General features: G+C 41.3%; 2 protein-coding genes across 2 annotated transcripts; one reads left to right on the top strand and one right to left on the bottom strand.

Annotated features, from left to right (window-relative positions):
* Positions 1 to 1,065: 1,065 nt before the first annotated feature.
* On the top strand, positions 1,066 to 10,060 carry LOC121181852 (vesicular glutamate transporter 2.1-like). Its single transcript, XM_041038042.1, has 12 exons — positions 1,066 to 1,151; positions 2,688 to 2,943; positions 3,369 to 3,487; positions 4,487 to 4,601; positions 5,681 to 5,768; positions 6,016 to 6,102; positions 6,204 to 6,346; positions 6,430 to 6,579; positions 8,596 to 8,728; positions 8,820 to 8,930; positions 9,031 to 9,158; positions 9,628 to 10,060. The coding sequence occupies exons 1-12, from the start codon at positions 1,066 to 1,068 to the stop codon at positions 9,955 to 9,957; spliced, it is 1,746 nt and encodes a 581-aa protein (XP_040893976.1). The 3' UTR covers positions 9,958 to 10,060.
* Positions 10,061 to 16,972: 6,912 nt separating this feature from the next.
* On the bottom strand, positions 16,973 to 18,586 carry fancf (FA complementation group F). Its single transcript, XM_041038053.1, has 2 exons — positions 18,534 to 18,586; positions 16,973 to 18,260 (listed from the first exon to the last, which is right to left on the bottom strand). Exon 2 carries the CDS (start codon positions 18,210 to 18,212, stop codon positions 17,181 to 17,183), a length of 1,032 nt encoding a protein of 343 aa, XP_040893987.1. The 5' UTR covers positions 18,213 to 18,260; positions 18,534 to 18,586; the 3' UTR covers positions 16,973 to 17,180.
* Positions 18,587 to 19,201: the final 615 nt, after the last annotated feature.

The following is a 19,201-nucleotide window of genomic DNA, read 5'->3' on the forward strand; positions in this document are numbered from 1 at the left end:
TTTGTATGGTCTTTGTTTAATCACCTGTTTTTATGATCAGTGGAATCAAATTAATACACTTTATATAACAATGGTTTCCAGTCCCCTGTATCTCATTTCATCTCATAGTATCAGTTGAGGTTTGGTCTCATTAACTTTCTTACACAACACTGCCTCTGCGTGGCTGACTGCATACTGTACTTTACACTTTGGTTCCACATGTGTGAATATCACGCCTTTACTTTTATTGGCTAAAATGATCTGAGTTCCCAGTTTATGCAATTAATTGAAAATAAAGCTTTCTGAAAATTTGTCCCTGACGTTTTAACACAGTCTGTAAACGCAAACCAAAGCCGAGGAATAACCGGATGTGAAGGGAGGGCATGGAGGGGTTCGCTGCTTTGTGCCTCCTGCAGCAAGTGATTTATAAGTGGCCGGAGCTCATCCAGAAATCATTTTCAGTTCAGTTAGATATAAGTGAAGGAGAGAGGTGGTGCAATAGGCAATTGTCGCCGTAAAGAGATTATTAAGCAGCAATTGAATTAGAGGAGAGGAGCGGTGGGAGCGGAGGGAGGAGGGGCTCTGCGCGGAGCTGCTGACAGGTAGACGAGCTGTGCGCTGTCCGCGGTGCTGAATCCTGATCCGACTGCTGCCTTCACCGGAGATCCTCACCTCAGATTAAACCGGAGTTCCGCCAGCCCTCCACCGGCCGAAGCCTGTTTCACACCTCCCACCTCGATTTCTCACAGAATTTTCACAAAGATATTTCACTTTTCTTACTTTGAGTTTGTCTGTTTTCTAATCGCTGGCTGGATCTTAAGATGGCACTGCATGGATTAACATTGCGCAAGGCAAAAGCGGACTTATTTGACTGCTGTTTTGTGACTGTGAAACCAGCCCTTTCAGACTGAACGTGTTTCTCCTCTTTCTCCATTTTTTTTGGCTCATCTTTTCAGGACATCAAAACGTTTTCTGTTTGAAAGAAAGAGGCGCGTTATTTGGATTAATATCCCAACAATATGCTCATTGATGCTGCACTTCCATTTGTTATAGTATTATAGAATTTTTTTAAAAGATAATTTGGAAATGGAGCCAGGCAAGGAGAGAGCTCTCCCTACCTCTAAAGAGGGAATAAAACAGATCGCAGGAAAGGCCCTGGGGCATCTGTACAGGTAAGAAGAAATGAGGAATATTTCTGCATATATTTATTTCTGTCTTTTAATCACAGAATTACATCTGTTGTGAGAAATTAAACACGGGAAACATGTAGGTGTTAAGATCACACGTAAAACACGAATAGTCGTTTAAAGGCGCTTATTCCTGAATTAAAAATTAAAACAAGAGGGAAATCTGGTCTTTATGAGATGAATCGCGGGCAGGATGCTGAAAGCAGAGTCGTGTGGCCCGAATATTTAAGGATCAGATATTTCCCCGGAGGATGGTCCCCCTCCACCAGCAGCTGTGGGTGTTTTTTAATAATTAATGAAACAGAACGAGTCGTGACACAAGGTCGGAGGATATCTATTACCTTATGTATCCATCTGTGTTAATTCAAGATCGATGGACTTCATATCAATTGACTTCCCATATTCTTCATAGTGTCACAAGGACCTGAGTGAAATTCAGACTAAAGACTAAACCTGAACACGGACTGCAAAGCAAACAGATCTTCATTTTAAAATCATAGTCGGGGGACGCAGGGTGTAGAATGACATTTTTGTTTGTTTGTTTTTTGTTTTTTCAGATGTATAAAATTGAATTATTGAATCATTCTCATTGGATGTGCGAATAAAATGGCCAGTGGTTGAAAATCTGAGAATATGAAACCTTTTCAAAATACACTAAATATTTCTGTAGGCACAGACTTTTTTTTGCTGTTGTTCCGTTTTTGAAATACCTTTTAGGTGTTGAACTTGATTTCAAGCTGCAACACAGAAACGTGACTCAAAGCTGTGACAGGAAAAAAAATTCTGTTGGTTTCATTTGAGCTGTAGCAGGCCTGATATTTTACAGGATGAGGCCTTCACATTTCAATGGTATTTTTTCATTTTAATTAACTTTTTCTTTTTCTATGAACGAATTACGAGTGTGAGCCAAAGCAAAAATGTCGACGCCACATTCCTGAGACCGAATCAAATATTGAAACGAGCAAATTTATGTCTATACAACGATGATGCTCGTGTTGCTGCAATGCGGTATGAAGGTCGTTTTCTCTTCGTTTGCCAACCAGCCTGTTCTATTACAGAAATACGGAGAATTTTAGCACAGAACGAAAATAAAATAAAATAAAAATCACACAGTTTGACTTTAACTAAAACGGTGCAGGCTTTAAGGGGCGTGTGTGATATTAAATACTGAACAAAATGTAGACATTAAGGCCTGTCGCTTAAAGACCATCATGCAAAGATTATTTTCTATGCAGCAGAAGATGAAAATAGCCTGAGGGATGTATGTAAAGAAATACATAACATAGAGAAGACATTTTATTTCTGCTGGGTTTTTTTTTTTCAGAAAATCAACGAAATCATAGGCTGTATTTCCCACCAGGCAGGTCTCTGTTCTGCTTCCTTTTAAAGCAGTTCAACCTGCCTGGATGTTTAATTTCGTACATACGAGTCTCGACCATGAACTGAGCCTAAAAAAGAAAGAAAAAGGTTTAAAAAAAAAAAACAAAAACAAAACGAGCATATAATCGGCTTGTCGTGCAGGAAGCTGGAAAAGAAGCAGCAAACAGGTGAGGCGATCGAGCTGACGGAGGATGGGAGACCCAGGGCGGACCAGGAGCGGAAGACGCCCCTGTGTGACTGCACATGCTTCGGGCTTCCGCGCAGATACATCATCGCTATGCTGAGCGGGCTCGGCTTCTGCATCTCCTTCGGTATCCGGTGTAACTTGGGTGTGGCCATCGTCAGCATGGTCAACAACAGCACAATCCATCAAAACGGCAAGATCATCATCAAAGAGGTGCCTCTAAACTCCGCCCCATTGTGTCCCCACCACCCACCCACCCATTTTCGATAGGTGATGAGGGCCAGAACCAACAGTGATGGATAGGTTTTCAGTGGTTAAACTCACCTATACTTTTAAATTGTATTTTAGACAATTAGCCTGCATATATTATGGTAAGCAGAAGCGAATGGGTGTAGGCTGTTTTATTATTTTATTGATAATTTTCCTGAAAATTCGCTTTATTTTTCTTTCTTTGGCATTAGCTTTCGTAGCTGCAAAAAGTATTAAAGCATCAAATGAAATTGTTGTCCGCTGACAATATTTCACACTGGGAAAAAGAGGCTTTTTAATATGTATGAATATTTTAAACCTGTTTTAAATTCCTTTCAGCGAAGGAAAACCGAATGAAAATGTGTCTTTTATTTTTCTGTGTCTGAAAGAAAGCGAAATTCAACTGGGACCCAGAGACTGTGGGAATGATTCATGGATCCTTCTTCTGGGGCTACATAATTACTCAGATTCCAGGAGGCTATATCTCCTCAAGATTGGCTGCAAACAGGTAAAAATAAAAATAAGAATGTTTTTCGAAATAAAGTATGAATAAATAGTGTGGGAGGAGTGTGAGGACAAAAGGGTTTCTAAACATTTGTTTCCCTGTTGTAGCCTTGTTCCAATTGAAATCTGTATAGGAAATTTCTGTGTAATATTTGTGCTAGTCAGTCATCATGTGGGTGTCGGGCTTGAAGAAAGGAGTCTGACCTTACAGCAGATAAACTGGGGATTTGGCTGATGCCCGCCAGGCGTGCCTCCTCATGTTAATGAGCTCCCACGGGACGACCATGTCTAATCCTTTATGTTCAGAGACATGGCAACCACATCAGCCAGTGCCCTGTGTGAAATGCGGTTCTAAGTAATGATTGTAGTATGATTTGAATAGCATCTATAGCACATTATTTCACCAACAGCTGATTAGTCAGCTACAATTCGATTAATGGAAAACAACAAATGTGCAACAGAGAACAATAGGTCTGTATAAAAATAAAAAAAATATTATTAGGATAAAATTCCCTTTTGGAAAAGCCTGTAAATACAACAGTGATGTTATGGGAGGGAATACAGTAGGATAAGGTCGCAGTGTGAGTCTGAGGATTGTTGTAGAGGTTTTTCGTGGGGGAAATGGAGCCTAAATAAGATGCAAGATGAAGAGCTTCATCATGCCAAGTCAGCTGAGCCCACTGACGCCTTCTGCTGCAAACACCTCCTGTCCTCACTCCCCTGGAAACTGAATAACGGCCTGTTGTGTGTGTGTGTGTGTGTATGTGTGGGGCATCCAATTAGCACTGATTTATCTTCCTTATCAGCGTGTATTATTCCAATATGTAGTGAAGAATTATACAATCTAATACCTTCTGTAGACTATTTTATATTGAATGAATGTTTAAATCCCTCTGAGTTACTTGGAGTTGATAAATATTGCTTCTATTTTTCTTGCTGAATCAGATGATGAGCCTGTCTCTGTGATATTTTGACAAATAATCCCAACACTCTGTTTATCCAGAGTTTTTGGGGCTGCCATCGTGCTGACATCCACCCTGAACATGTTCATCCCCTCCGCCGCCCGGGTGCACTATGGATGTGTCATCTTTGTGAGGATATTACAAGGGTTGGTGGAGGTACTGATGCACACTATTCACGTCAGATCTTGACCTTTAAAAGACTCAAAAATGATGCCTCATTATCAAACTGAACTCGACCCCCAATGAAACTGTACTGACATTCAATATTTAACTATGTTTTTATAGAAATCCTCTGTTCATACTGAACTCCCCAGCTTGCTGTTTGAATTTGCACAGGAAAATGGAGCCCATTATGAAGAAACTTCATTCATTGTACTGTATACAATTGCCAGATTAGTCCACAAAAAACAGCAAACAACATTAAAACCCTGAATAGCAGGGATTTTGTGTGTTGGTTTACTTGAGCGAAGCAGCTTCATGTTCACATAGAAACACATGGAACAAAAGGGATGAAAACCACTTGATACAGGCGGCTCCCACAGCTCGAGAGAAAGAACATGATTTCAGAGAGAGATGCTATTATCAGACTGAAGGTCATCCTCTTTTGTTATTTTGTTTAGCTGCATACTGTCTGTTCAATAGCAGCTCACGACCATCGAAAGAGAGGGAGAGAGAGAGAGAGAGAGAAAGAGAGGGAGAGGGAGAGAGAGAGAGTCGCCTGTGCTCAGCAACCGTCGACTTATTACTGCAAATTAAACATTAGCATTTCAGGGTGTCTCCCACTGCAAGCCCCAGCAATTTGTGTCTATCAATAGTTGATTGTATGCCACTTAGTGTGTAATGAAGATTTAATGGGAGCAATTCAGTTTTTTTTTTCTTTCCGTGAAGTGGGTAGTCAGCTTGAATTTGCACTGACTCACACCTAACCCATTAGTCTCTAACAGAAAGGTCAGCTACCTTGCATATCAGTTTGTTATTAACTACAATTTGTCCCGTACGTCTTTGACAAATAAGGACAGACTACGTCAATCAAGTGGAATATCTTCACATTATGTAAATTCTGTTAAGTGAAAGTGGAAAAAAAAAAAAATATATATTTTTTTTTTTTGATGAATTCAGAAAATCAAATGCAATCATGGGACAGTTATCAGCTATGAAATTGAGAAAAAATATGTGTTGTTCAGATCATCCGATCAGATCACAGTGTGACTGTAATGTCATTTGTCACCTTGCAGGGAGTGACTTATCCAGCCTGCCATGGGATCTGGAGTAAATGGGCTCCACCGCTGGAGCGAAGTCGTCTGGCAACCATCTCCTTCTGTGGTACAAAACCTACACTTATAGTCAGGATTCTGTGAAAACTGTGAAGTTGGGTCATCTGTGTCATAAATTTTTTACATCTCATTGCTTCATACAGTGAAAGGACGGTTTAGAATGACAAAATGTTTCTCCTAAATTGTGTGTAAGTGTGTACTGAACATATTTGCCACCAAACACTGGGGCTACACTGCTCTCTGAATAAGAAACCCGGATCAAATTCTGCTCAGTCATAGTATTTTGTCTTGTTTAGGATCCTATGCTGGTGCAGTGATAGCCATGCCTCTGGCTGGGATCCTGGTCCAATACACAGGGTGGTCTTCGGTCTTCTATGTGTATGGTGAGTGTCACCTTCAAGGACTGATTTAATTATAACACCTTTAAGAGATTTTGGGATATCTGCTGTAGTTTAAAATATCATCACTTTCATGACCTGTTCAGGATCCTTTGGGATTGTTTGGTACATGTTCTGGATCTTGGTGTCCTATGAGAGTCCAGCGGAGCACCCGACCATCACCGATGAGGAGCGGCGCTACATCGAGGAGAGCATCGGTGAAAGTGCCCAGTTGATGGGAGCGATGGAAGTGAGTTCTGAATCTGTGTCCCTTTATTTGTAACATCACATCAGTTACTGGACATTCAGCTGATTCTCTGTTGGCTTTAACAGAAATTCAAGACCCCCTGGAGGAAATTTTTCTCTTCCATGCCTGTCTATGCAATCATCGTGGCCAACTTCTGCAGGAGCTGGACTTTTTATCTGCTCCTCATCAGCCAGCCTGCATACTTCGAAGAGGTGTTTGGCTTTGAAATCAGCAAGGTAAAAAAAAAAAAGCCCACCAGTAATAATACCTGGTATTGGCCCTAAAAATATATTTGAACGCACGTGATCTTAGTTTCTCAGGTATGACTTGCTCAAGTTCAGTGTAATTTCTTTTTGTGGTCTAAAAATGTTAATTTAGAGTTTGACAAAAGTGTTGTTTCTTATTTGGATTAAATTAAGTTGGTGGTTGAGGACAAAAATTGAACTTCTTAACAGCGTAAACATAAAAGTAATAGTTTATATGAACTTATATTGTAGCATCCCCAGACAGGAATGAAGGGAAACTTTGTCACTGATGTTATTACAACTCTGTCTAAAAATTAACGGAGACCTCAAACCTAACATGTTTATTTACATTTAACCTAAACCAAAACTATGGAAGCGAGCCCTGGTCTGTGCTGTGACAATTGTGTGCTTTGTACACTTTCCATCCACTCAAACCACCTCGTTAGTTGTATATAAATATCATCTCTAGGAGACGGGGTTGGTTGCCGTGGTTTACATTGTGTTTCCACAAATACATTGTTGTTACCGTTTGTTATTAAGAGTAAAATGTGGTTAGAGTGTGAGTGTTGTTGTGTGCACAGGTGTTACCAAAGCTCACACTGAATCTCAAAATGCTCTTAAGTAACATCCCAGAGCTTCCAAAGCACGGTACTATGGAAAATACTGCAGTCTTACATATGGTCACATCTAAAATTAAATTGCTACAGTTTAAATTAATAGTTTTCCCAAATCTGTTAAATGGTTTGTGTCATGGAGAGACCCCGTGCCCTAAAGTAAGGCACATGCACTACACACTCTTTCTCAGGTAGATTTTATCAAAATGTTAATACCTGGTGGAAACTGCTGGAGAGATGTGTGTGGGAGGGGGTGAAGGGGAGAAGACACATTGTGATTGGGTACTGATTTATTGAATTTAAATTGTGCTCACCTGTGTTCCTTGTTGCACCTCCTCCTGTGTCAGACCAGGAACAGCCAAACCTGAGCTGGAGCGTTCCATTTGGTTAAATAGGGGATTCACAGGGGAAGAAACTAAGTGTGGTAGACTGGGAGGGGTGTTTTGTCTTTTGTGCTGAAATAACCAGTATAAGTATCTTGTTTAAAAAGAAATATGTGTTTTTAAATTAAGTTTAGCTGAACTTCTATGTGACAATGTGTTATTTGATATTGTTATTACTGTAAGTGTGCTGGAAGACAAAATTGATTTTGATTGCTTGGGAAGGTGTAGTCCAACAGTATAAAAGTGAGGAGGCTGTGGTGGCCGAGTACTAGAAAGAGGAAAGCGTCACAGCTCCAGGACACAGCTCCAGATTGTAACTCCTGCCTTGGATCCAAACTACAGGGGCAAAGCCAGAAGGACAGTTTAGAGTGTAATTCTTTTGTTGTGTATTATTTGTGTTGTTTTTCTTGAGAAGTGAGGGGTTTTTTTTGTTTTGTTTTTGTTTTTTCCCTTTTTGCTTAGTTTCCCGTTCTGGTTGGCCCAATGTGCATTTTTTGGCCGTAAAGTTTTTGATCAGGGCTCTAATTTTGCTGAATAAAAAGGAATTTGGAATTGCTCCAGTTTGCCACAACTCATTGTTTCATTACGGGTTTCACAGTTTGTCTTGACTTAAAAAAAAAAATCAGTTTAAGTCAGATGAATGGAATCATGTTGATTTATTCCTAGGTAGCCAAGGCAAAATCATAACAGTTTTGTGATGAATTGCTTTAGAAATTGCTGTGGTTTGGTAATTTTGTCTTCCCTCATGAATGAATGTATCATCCCATGAACAGAATTGAGTCAATCTTAAAATGTCATAGTGTTTGCCCTCCTGTGTGAGTGTGAAGCATGAATCAAGCTGGTTTGGCAGCTGTGATTCAGCTTCAGGATGAGCCTGTAGCCATGCTGTGATTACTGCAGGTGAATTATTGCTCTGATATGATTTTGGAGTCAGAGGTAGAAAGGCAGACAGAGATTTGTTCTCAGACCGAGAGATCACGTGTGACATGAAATGTCTGATGGCTTCTCAGGTTGGAATCCTGTCGGCTCTCCCTCACTTGGTCATGACCATCATCGTGCCCTTAGGAGGCCAGTTAGCGGATTATCTGCGGACCCACAACATCATGTCCACCACTACAGTCCGGAAAATCATGAACTGTGGAGGTGAGGCTTTAAATTGGGTCTTTGTTATCATGATGTTGAGGAAATATTTGTCATCAGTGCATCAGTCAACTCTTTGTCCTGTCGTTTCCAGGGTTTGGCATGGAGGCCACCCTCTTATTAGTGGTTGGTTATTCTCACAGTAAAGGGGTGGCCATCTCTTTCTTGGTTCTGGCAGTGGGTTTTAGTGGTTTCGCAATATCAGGTGAGTCTTAAAACAATGTGTTCTTGCTAAAATATTGTTCCATCTCCATTCAAATGAACAAATGAACACCAAACTCGAATATTCCCTCCCTTTGCTCCAGGTTTTAATGTCAACCATTTAGACATTGCTCCTCGCTATGCCAGCATACTCATGGGCATATCCAACGGTGTGGGTACACTGTCTGGGATGGTCTGCCCTCTAATAGTAGGAGCAATGACAAAGAACAAGGTGAGTCGTTTCTATTCACAGTGGTGTGAACATTGGTTGAGGGTCATGCAGGTAGAAACCTGTAAAACCCCTGAAAGCATAGTTTCAAATTTGAATTATTTGTCTTTAACATAAAATGTTTGTTTTTAAATGTACAACCATCAAAGTTTAAGAAAAAAAAGCATTTTAGGTATAAATATGAATCTTAAAAGACAAGTCTGCTTTATGAAGACTGTGTGGATGTGGTTTGATCAGATATAATGATCAAAAACCTCACAGCTGTGATCAGATTTTGATTCAGATCTTTCTAAACAGTCTCATCACCTCTTTCCGCCCATATCCAACCAGTGAGAGGAGATAAGTCAAAAACACAAACACAGAAATCGATGATGCATATTAACCAAAACTCTTCACACTTTGGCAGAAAATGTTGTGTAATGAGGGGCCCTCAAGAAGTGACTCAGTGACTACAACTCTTTTTTGTCCCTAGACCCGGGAAGAGTGGCAGTATGTCTTCCTCATTGCCTCCCTCGTGCACTACGGGGGTGTTGTGTTTTATGGGCTCTTTGCATCTGGAGAGAAACAGCCATGGGCCGACCCAGAGGAAACCAGCGACGAGAAGTGCGGCTTCATCGATGAGGATGAGCTGGCCGAGGAGACGGGTGACATCACGCAGGGTTACGGTGCGATGGGCGGCCCTGCTAAGAGCTACGGGGCCACTGCTCAGCTCAACGGAGGTTGGGTGCAGGACTGGGATAAGACGGAGGAGTATGTACAGGAACCGGCGGGAAAGATGTACTCTGAGCGTGGCTACTCTTAAACCAGACGGCTGTGGTGAGTCTGCTTACAGAAACAAACTCTCCATCGCAGATTGCACAAATAAGCGTTATACTAGATATTTAAATCCATTCCGTGTATTCAAATAAAACGGTTACTAATAGTTTCAAAAAGCCAATGTAAAGAAAGAGGTACTTGCAATGCAGAACAATCCTCAGTAGATTCTCACATTTCTCATCACATGTACCGACTGTAGAGCTTCACCATACAGATAGAAAGCTGCAGGCCTATGTTGTACTTCTTAGGCTCCTAAACCTCATCAACCTACTTGAACAACATGAGCCAGACGACACTGCAGTTGACCATCACATAGGGTCTTTCTCTGAAATACCACTCTGATTGCACTGAAACTATAAGTATTCTAAAAACAAGATTCTTTTCTGTTTCTTAAATGTGTTTTATGTACTGTATATACCTGTATACTGTTTCTGTGAGACTATTGTGGATTTTGGGTCGTTGATCTGTGTTAACATTGATATAAAAAGGCCATATTTTTCATGGACAGTACCTTTTCAGGGAGATGTCTGCTTGCAAAAAAGGCCTTCTTCTTCTCGAGCGAGGCCTATAATACACCATAAGACAAAAATAGCGTGAGTGAAGTTGAACCGTAGAGTTTTAGTGTGTGTTTGTTGCATGAATTTGCTCAGATCAATGTTTCAGATGCAGCCGCCTCACAGTCACGGATAGTCCTCATTCAGCCTACTGCTTTGTTCTTAGGTAAGCGTCTTCTGCCATTCTAAATAATAAAATGAACTTTCATAATCAGGTTCTGGCCGTGATGTGAGACAAATCAAAAAAGTGTTGAAGGCGATTGCTCAGAAGACATTGTTTATTGATGTTTGGTGTGCACTGCAATAAATTCTGTGTACCAGCCGCCACCCATCACATTCTGTTTTGTAACGTAACACTGGCTTGCTGTATCTAACTGTAATTGTTTTGGAGTCATGTGATGATCAACACTAAGGTGTGTGTTTTAACAAATTACTAGTGTCTGGAGAATCCAGCTTTAGTGCTCATGATGCAGGACATGTTGTTGCATTTTGACAGCGAGGAATGCAGTACTGTATATGAACAACCAGGTTTTGTGATCTCTTGGTGTTTCTTGGTTGTTCTCATTGTCACCAAAAGTACTTTATTGACACTTCGATATTGTCACGTTTGAGTGGACCACATGAATTAATAGATGGCTCTTCCACCTGACTTTATTTGCTCTTTGAACACTTTTCTTCGTTTGCTGTATGGAATCTGCAAGGATGTAAAAAAAATATATGAATATTTAAGAATGTTTAAGATGACCAAAAGATGCTATAACGGCTTTGTGCCTGAAGTTTATGTGAACAGATAAATGTGATTTTATGGCTTCAAATATTGTGTTTAATGAAGAGGTATGTTGATGTCAAAAGGTGTTATAAAAATACTCATATCATTTTATAAAAAACAAAACAAAACAACCAAAAGTCACGTTTTTGTCATTCTTAGTGTTTCATCTTGTGTGTGGATGTGTTATAGTGTGCGGTATACAAGGAAATGTTTTCTCCAGCTGTTTTTTTGAAGGTTAGTGGTCCTCAGAGACTGGAGGCAGACCACCTAACCAGTTACCCACCTTCTCCAATCAGTGTCGCGCATCTCCTGTTCTCTCCATGTTTCTCATTAGTAAATCAATGGCAGAGGTCTCTGGAGTCCAGGGGAGAGTATTGGACTCTGTAGCTTGGTAATTGGTAAAAGGAGAGAGGAACAGCAATGTTAACGTTATTACTGGAGCTTACGTCCCTACAAACCAGGATCATTGTCTGTCCTCCCAAAGAGCTTTGACTTTAATATGCAGTGTAAAGTCTGCTGCTGAGGTGTCATGTAGGTGCAGGAAAAAATGTGACAAACCTATTAAATCTCTCAGCAAGAAAATATCAGAGCAAAAGAAACACATTGTGATAATGGAAGGTGTGTGATGTGGCGCATTATACTTACAACAGACCCTGTTTTCACTGTTTGTTTTCTCCTCTGTTTTACACACCTGAGGTCAACAGTGTTTCGTGTAATACATTCAGGTGTTGACCCAGCTCCTGCATTAAATCCAATCAAGTGAGAAATCAATACTGTTTAACTCCAGAGCACATTAGAGCTTTAAAACAAAAAGGCTACCGATGAAAATTTGAATTCACGATCAATGTTGGGGACAAGGAGGGCATTTGTAGTTATCACATTGCATGTAAGAAATCAAAGCTCATTAGACTGACTACACAGTTAATTAATAATTAATCAATTAATATTTTAATGAAATACCTGAAGTAACTTAGAGTGCAACAGCAAAACAAGATTCAGTTCATACATTATCAATATTGCCAGCTGCTGTTAGCAATAAATACAAAGAAACAAAGCAAAAGTGATATATAGTATAAGCAGTAGTGCAATATGAAATATGAAGCATTGCACATACAAATATACATATTTGATGTGATATTGATCTAGATCTCATATGCACAGAGGATACTGTGGATTACAGTGGAAACAGGTAGTCTGAGTATGTCAGTTTGGGCTTTCAGGATATTCTGATTATTTCATAAATTATAAATTATTACAGCATTCACATTCACTCTGAGCCTATCACTACAGGAGGAAGAGCTTGATGGTGTGCAAGACTCTGGATAAATCTAACCCCCTGATTCTAATCATGCCTTTCCGCCTCTGCAAGTGCAAGTGGGAAGCAGATGAAGAATATCAGTACAACATTTTCTAATGTGTGAGTCCATCATCAGAGGTGTGATGAGCTATTTTAGCCCCCCCCCCGTCCCGACTGTACAGGGTGAATATGTGCAGGAAAAACATCTGCAGCCTCTTGCAAATGAAGCCTCTGAAACTCCCCTCTCACCTCAGAGGAAATGATGGACAGGTATGAAGTTTGTGCAGGAGGGGGTTGAGGTGTTGACATATGATGGACAATGCAGTGGAAGCATTGACTCTGCAGTTGTACTGTGTTGACTGATGCTTCGATCACAGGAAGCAGCTCCATGTCTGAAACGCTTCCAGTAGCAGCAGTGGCAGCAATTACAATAAATCTCAGCTTCTCCTCTGATTATCTGCCCAGCTGAGAAGGGAAACCATTAACGCTCACTGCTGCCTGTTCCTCGGTGAACATGTTAATTTGACAGAAAAAACACAATTGTGTCACCAGCCACGTGGAACATGTTTTCTCATGCCTAACCAGCCAGAGTCGTCACGGCTGCTGCACCGGTGACGTGCCTGTTAGGGTGCACGGTAATTGGATGAAATCTGATGTCGACATTTTGTTTGTAGGTGGAAATTCTCCCAGCATTCCCCTGTCTGTAACCTCCACCCTCTGTGTTTTTTTTAGGCTTAGTCACTGTGATATTGTTGGTGCCGTTTGCCTGGTTGTGTAATCGTGAGGGTGAATGAAGGGGGATTGAGTAGTTGTCAGTCTGTGGGGCAGGTGCAGTTTGGCTCCTGGGGGACTGTAATGGGATGAGGCCCAGCCAGAATGAGTGTTTGATGACGGGGTTGCACTCCTCCCCTGGGACTCTGCCTGCGTGCAATTATCCTCCTGATCCCTTCTCTCCTCCCTAGTCTGCAGGCCAGAATGTACACAACAGTCTCTCCACACTGCTGCCTGAATATCCTTTAATTTCCAATCTAGAAATCAACTACTCCACATGTTAAAAGATTCAGAAATTCTAACCCAAAATTTCAAAGCAGCATTGAAGTAATTACTCTTTTATGACACCCTCCAGCATGACATTACACTACCTCAGGGCAATTGAATTTACACACACCTCCCTCGCCTCCCTTGCTAATTGCTTTATTAATGGAGAGCCCCCCCAGTTCGGTTTGTCTCACATGAAATGACATGTTATATGTCTCTGCTCTCCGCCCACTGCAATGCACTGCAACAAATATTTTAGAAAAGATTGATATGTTTCCAAACTGATTTTTAAAGCTCTTGTTTTTGCAATGAGTGTCTGATTAAGACGCTCAGTATGAAGACAGGAAAAAAAAAACTTTTTATGAAATGCAAATGGAGTCCACTGCAAAATGTCTCCATCTTGCTTGGTTCAAAACAGCAACAAGAACTGTGTGCTGCCGTTAGTTTCATCTGTGCATACTTTCCACTTGTACTGAAACATTTATTAGCACCAAGCTAAATTTTAGGTCGTCCATAGTAATGAGGTGGGGAAACAGTGATGCCATAAACAGAATAACCTTGTCACACCTGCCATCTCTTGCATCTTCCACGATCAGAGGGTGGGAAATTGCTGCTTCCAATTGTTTTTCCTCCACAGAACTGGTTTTCCTACAGTTGCATGTGAGGTAATCTAATACAGGTCCTTCCAGTTCCCCTCCCCCATATCACATTATGTTGACAGCTTCATACCCTCCTCTCTACAACATGCTCATATGGCATCACACACAGACAAAGGATGAGAGGCTGATAAGATTTCACATGATACTCTCAGTGCGAAGAGAGAAATTGGATAAAATGATGACAGGATAAGCTGATAATAAGGGAAAACATTTGATCTTTTTTCACATAAAGGTAAACTTACATAATAATAATACTTTATTTAGTGAGATAAGGAAACATTTCCTTCAGTTGTCACAACAGGAATTGTTCCAGCTTGTTTTACCAACATGTAGTTGCTGGCTATTCTCCTCATGAGCCAAAAATACAGAAATGTTTCTGCAGCCACAGCACCTCATTGGAGTGTCTGACAGTGCAGTTTTTTATGGGGTGTCAGGCAGAGGAGGATGGGAATATCTTCCATCTCAGTTTTCACAAGCTGCACCCGCATTTGATATTACTGTGTAAAAACATTGCAAACATTACATCAAGCTTTTCCCGTTTCACTGCGGCAAACCAAATTTAATTACACTGCCTGTGCCTCGGTGCATGCCTGATGATGGTGGCTGCTGATCATCAGCATCCTCTGAGTGGGACACAGGTGTGTGGAGGGGCCCTCCTGCCTCTGTGATCCGTCACCGACGCCAGACAAGGGCCAGGCTGGATCGGCTTAGGCACGTGCCGAGGGAGGGCTCTAGCCCCCTCCCTCCTCCTCCTCCTCCACCCCGCCCTTCAGACCTCAGAGGACTCCCTATTCACACCACCAGATGGGGGCTGGATCTGAGTTTTAATGAATGCTATCCTTCAGGATCCTTTAGAAACTGCACAACAATAGTCGCCCTCAGCATGTCTCACTGCAGTTTGATATCCAGCCTTTGAATATTACACTGGGTGGAAAAAAAAAACCACAAGTGAGGGATGAGATGTGAGATGAGGACATACAGTTTGTTTCAGCTGTAATCTCATATCCAAATATGCTCATTCTTTTCCTGCAGGAAGTGTTTTATAAAAGAGTGTGTACAAAAAAGTTACACACTGTTTTCCAACAATAATAAAATCTATGTTCAAGACACAAACATGTCAGAGTTTTATAATGTAGCATCTGATGTAGTGAACAGTGTAACACATTTAAATGGGTTTGTTTAGAGATATTAAGGGGCTGTGTCGACCTCCTGCTGTTTGAAGTGACACAATAACACAAACCTCTAATTTTCCCTGGAGGTTAAGAGCAGAGGGCAAGATTGACAATGATGGGGTTTCCATTTTTTATTATCAGCTGTCACACGTGGGCATTTATCCTATAAAATAATTTCTAAAACGTGTTTTCTGCAAAGCCTGGTGATAGATACAGGCGTAGCACTAAATTGTGCTATGTTGGTTTTCTTCAAAGCTTCTCATTTGGAGTCAGACGTCTGAATTATCACCAGGGCTGCTCACCCGCTCTGCCACTTACAGCATGTGTAAGGCTGTGAACAGAGTGAGAAACATAAAATCTAAAAAGAAATCTGTCAGTGTCGATTCCCAGAGGCTAAATGATAATGTGCTGCTTGGTAACATGTTGTGGTTGAAGATTCTCGTTAATTTGCTGATTTAAAAAAAATGTCCCTGTATTAGTTCTTAAATAAAACAGCACTGAATTATTTTGTTCTTGTACACTTGAGTACCCGAGCGACTCAAATCTGATCCACAATAAACATGTGGTGATGAAAATTTAAATTAAACGAATTTGCATGTATTTGTAACATCGGAGCAGGTGAGATCCCTTCAGTCACAGTCGGTTTCCATCCAGCCAGATGCATGTTCTTCATTGGTTGGAAATAAATTGGTTGTGTACATGCTGCCCCTTACTCAGTGACCCTTGTCTGTCTCTACGTGAATTGCTTTCATGGTGTGTTAAACGAGCCGTGGCCATGTTGGTGTTTCCCTCCACGCGGTGGCCGGGGCTCTAATCCGCTGTCTGCCAGAGTTATGTCACCAGGCAGCTATTGTGGATGGTTTGATTGAGGATGCCTGATCTGACTAATTGATCCCTCGCCGCAGAGGTGCTCTGACACATGGACTGGGGCTGAAATCTGAGAATTGGCAGTCGAGTCACATGACTGGCATTAAGCCAGTCAAAATTTTTAGATTCAAACCGAGAGCAGCTTTGTGGCGAAGAGGCGATACTGACAGATGGCGTGTGGTAGAGTGAAAATGAATTTATGTGTCTACAAACGGAGAAAGGTAAACTGGATTACACAATGCCTTCACTTCCTTATTGCCATTTTTTTTATAGCCTGTTGTCTTTTAAAGCATTTTATTAAATTCATCTCTCTCTACAGGTCTGCACACTATGGAAAGCAACAATAACAGATTGATTTTAAAACAGCACATCTATAATTACTTGGTATTAAGGTGGAATTTATGATGCTTAGTGTAGCTTTGAACCTCTAGGGACCAATTTATAAAGTGTAAACTATTCATTGCCTTACAATTACTTTCAGTTTAATTCAGTCAGGTCACATGCAGCTGCTGACTACAAGGCAGCATGTGATGCTGCCATCTGTCCAAACCCTGTGGAATTGAACAAATATCTAATTGTATTGATTAAAAAAAAAAAAAAATCAATAACTTTGATTATCACAAGGCACATGGCTAAAATTTCACAAAAGTATTTATACTGTGAGAATCAGTCTACTGCAACATACTTCCAGTCACAAAGGTAAGCATTCTTAATTTTTATAATTTTTATTGGACACATTAAGGTTTAACACCCAGTCCTAGTCAAACACTGCATGAGGGTATAAATAGACGTATACATTTGGCTGTTTTCTGGTCATGTTTTCCCAGCTCTAAAGTAACCCCCAGACTAACTGTCACTTGTTTAATGCTGACAAGAGGTCTCCCCACACACTCAGACCTCTGACATCAAAGTCTCCATCAGAAATCTTCAAAGCCTTTAGCTCTTTTTCTACTTCGTCCCTCAGAGAGGGACAAGTCTCAAACAAAGCCAGAAAGTGCTCAGTCAGTCTCTGGAAGGACGCTGTGGGGTTTGTGCTGCTTTGAACCCATTCACCGTCACTTATGCTGTACTCCATCTCAGAGGCCCACTTTTTCAGTACATCACAGTATGTATCTCTAAATTTCTGGTGTTCTTTAGCCAGGTCCATAAGAAGTGAGGTAGGCAGTGCAGAACACATGTGCTCCAGCATGCTGTGTTTGTTCTGCAGCCAGTCCAAGAGAAAACCCTGTGAAGCAGTTTCTGCAGCTGAGATTTTCTTTTTCAGCAGAGCTGCAGCGATGAGCAGACAGAAATGTTCTGCTGCTCCTTCACATTCCTGGAGGACAAAGTCTAAAAAGTGCTCTGCCCTGTAGGCTTCGCTGCCTTGGCTCATCAAAACACCCAGTCTCTCGATCAGCATCCCCCCCTGCACCTCAGCATCAGCACCAACAGCTGACGAGTCTGTGAGGGGACTCAGGATTTCACACGCTGATTTGCACTGAATGATGTGGCTGCAGATGCCGGTGACATCCTGACATTCACCTTGCTTGGTGTCTACAGGGCTCTTGCTGTCAAACAGTATCTTCATGATGGAGCTGGGCAGCTTGGGGTTGTTCAACAGTCCAACGAGCAACTGGTGCTGGCACCGTGAGAGGTCCGAGAAGGAGACTCCTGTGTATCCAGGGAGGGCGGCTCGCAAACTTTGATTTGTGAGCTGGAGCTGCTTCTCCATAATCCTCCTTACCGAGGGGTTATTGTGAAACCTGGAAAAGACGTGCTCGCAGTACAGGGCCCACTGAAAAGCTCTGGACAGAGTTTGTTTATCCCAGTGCTCCACCACATCGCAATGCGCCGCCACGGCCAGCAGCTCCGCCGTGCTCGCCAAGTTTTTCAGCACCGCCTCCATGTGGCGCTCTCTGCGCTCAGACCTCAGCCTCTGAGCCGCGGGCAGCCACTGTGGAAGACAGACACAGACTAATCACTCACCCAAACTATCCGCTGCCGCCGAAACACCGATGTAACTAACTTTATGGAGATCCGCGAGTTAGCTACAGGTTAGTTAGGACATCAGATAAACAAACTGTAGCTAACCTTAAACAAGACTTCCTGTGGCACGTTTCAAAACAAAATCCAGTGAACAGCTGGTGTTACACACAAAAGCGAACATAGCATATTTATAAAGGAATATTTAGTGGAAATAGACATAGCTGCCTTTAGGTGAACTCACTTGCTCTCTCTCTTCTTGCTATTCTCTTGTCCCGCCACCACTGTGCCGCTTTTTCCACTGCGCATGCGTTAATGAGTACAATGCTTCGACAACAATTTTCCTTCAAAATAAAAGCTAGAGAGTAATTTACTGTCACTGCAGAACGGAAGAATGAAGCTAAACTAATAGTATACACACACTTTAAATGTCTCATTTTATTTTTATTTTTATTTTATGTCTTATATAAACATTTATGTTTTAAATTATCTGCATTATATGGGCAAAACTGATTTTAAAAAGAACCTAACCATTATATTTGTGTTAACAGAGCAATTCAGTATTTATGTAACAATGATCGCCTGCTTCATGGTGACAGTTATGAATTATATAGTATTAATTTGCAACTCCAAAATGGTGTCATGCAAATGTAGGGTTAAAAGTAAATATAAATGTACCAGATTTGACACAGTTAAGGTCTGCCAGTGGGATCAGATTACATGGGCACACAAAGAAAAAAAAAATCCATTAAATCAAAGTGAATTGCATTTATCGGGCTAACCTGCTGAACTCAGTCAAGAAATGTATTGAGTCAACGCAAAAAGTAGAAAGGAGGGAGGCACTGGCAGCAGAATCAAACCTCCCTCCCATCAGTAGCAGCAACAGCAGCAGCGTGCAGTGAGTGTATGTGT

Source organism: Toxotes jaculatrix, chromosome 5 (genome assembly GCF_017976425.1).
Source record: "Toxotes jaculatrix isolate fToxJac2 chromosome 5, fToxJac2.pri, whole genome shotgun sequence".
Lineage (NCBI taxonomy): Eukaryota > Metazoa > Chordata > Actinopteri > Toxotidae > Toxotes > Toxotes jaculatrix.

Coding starts and splice junctions, on each gene's coding strand:
- LOC121181852 (XM_041038042.1), top strand. CDS start 1,066: ATGGAGCCAGGCAAGGAGAGAGCTCTCCCTACCTCTAAAGAGGGAATA. Junction 4,602..5,680: donor TATTACAAGGGTTGGTGGAG/GTACTGATGCAC, acceptor GTCACCTTGCAG/GGAGTGACTTATCCAGCCTG. Junction 5,769..6,015: donor GGCAACCATCTCCTTCTGTG/GTACAAAACCTA, acceptor TGTCTTGTTTAG/GATCCTATGCTGGTGCAGTG.
- fancf (XM_041038053.1), bottom strand. CDS start 18,212: ATGGAGGCGGTGCTGAAAAACTTGGCGAGCACGGCGGAGCTGCTGGCC.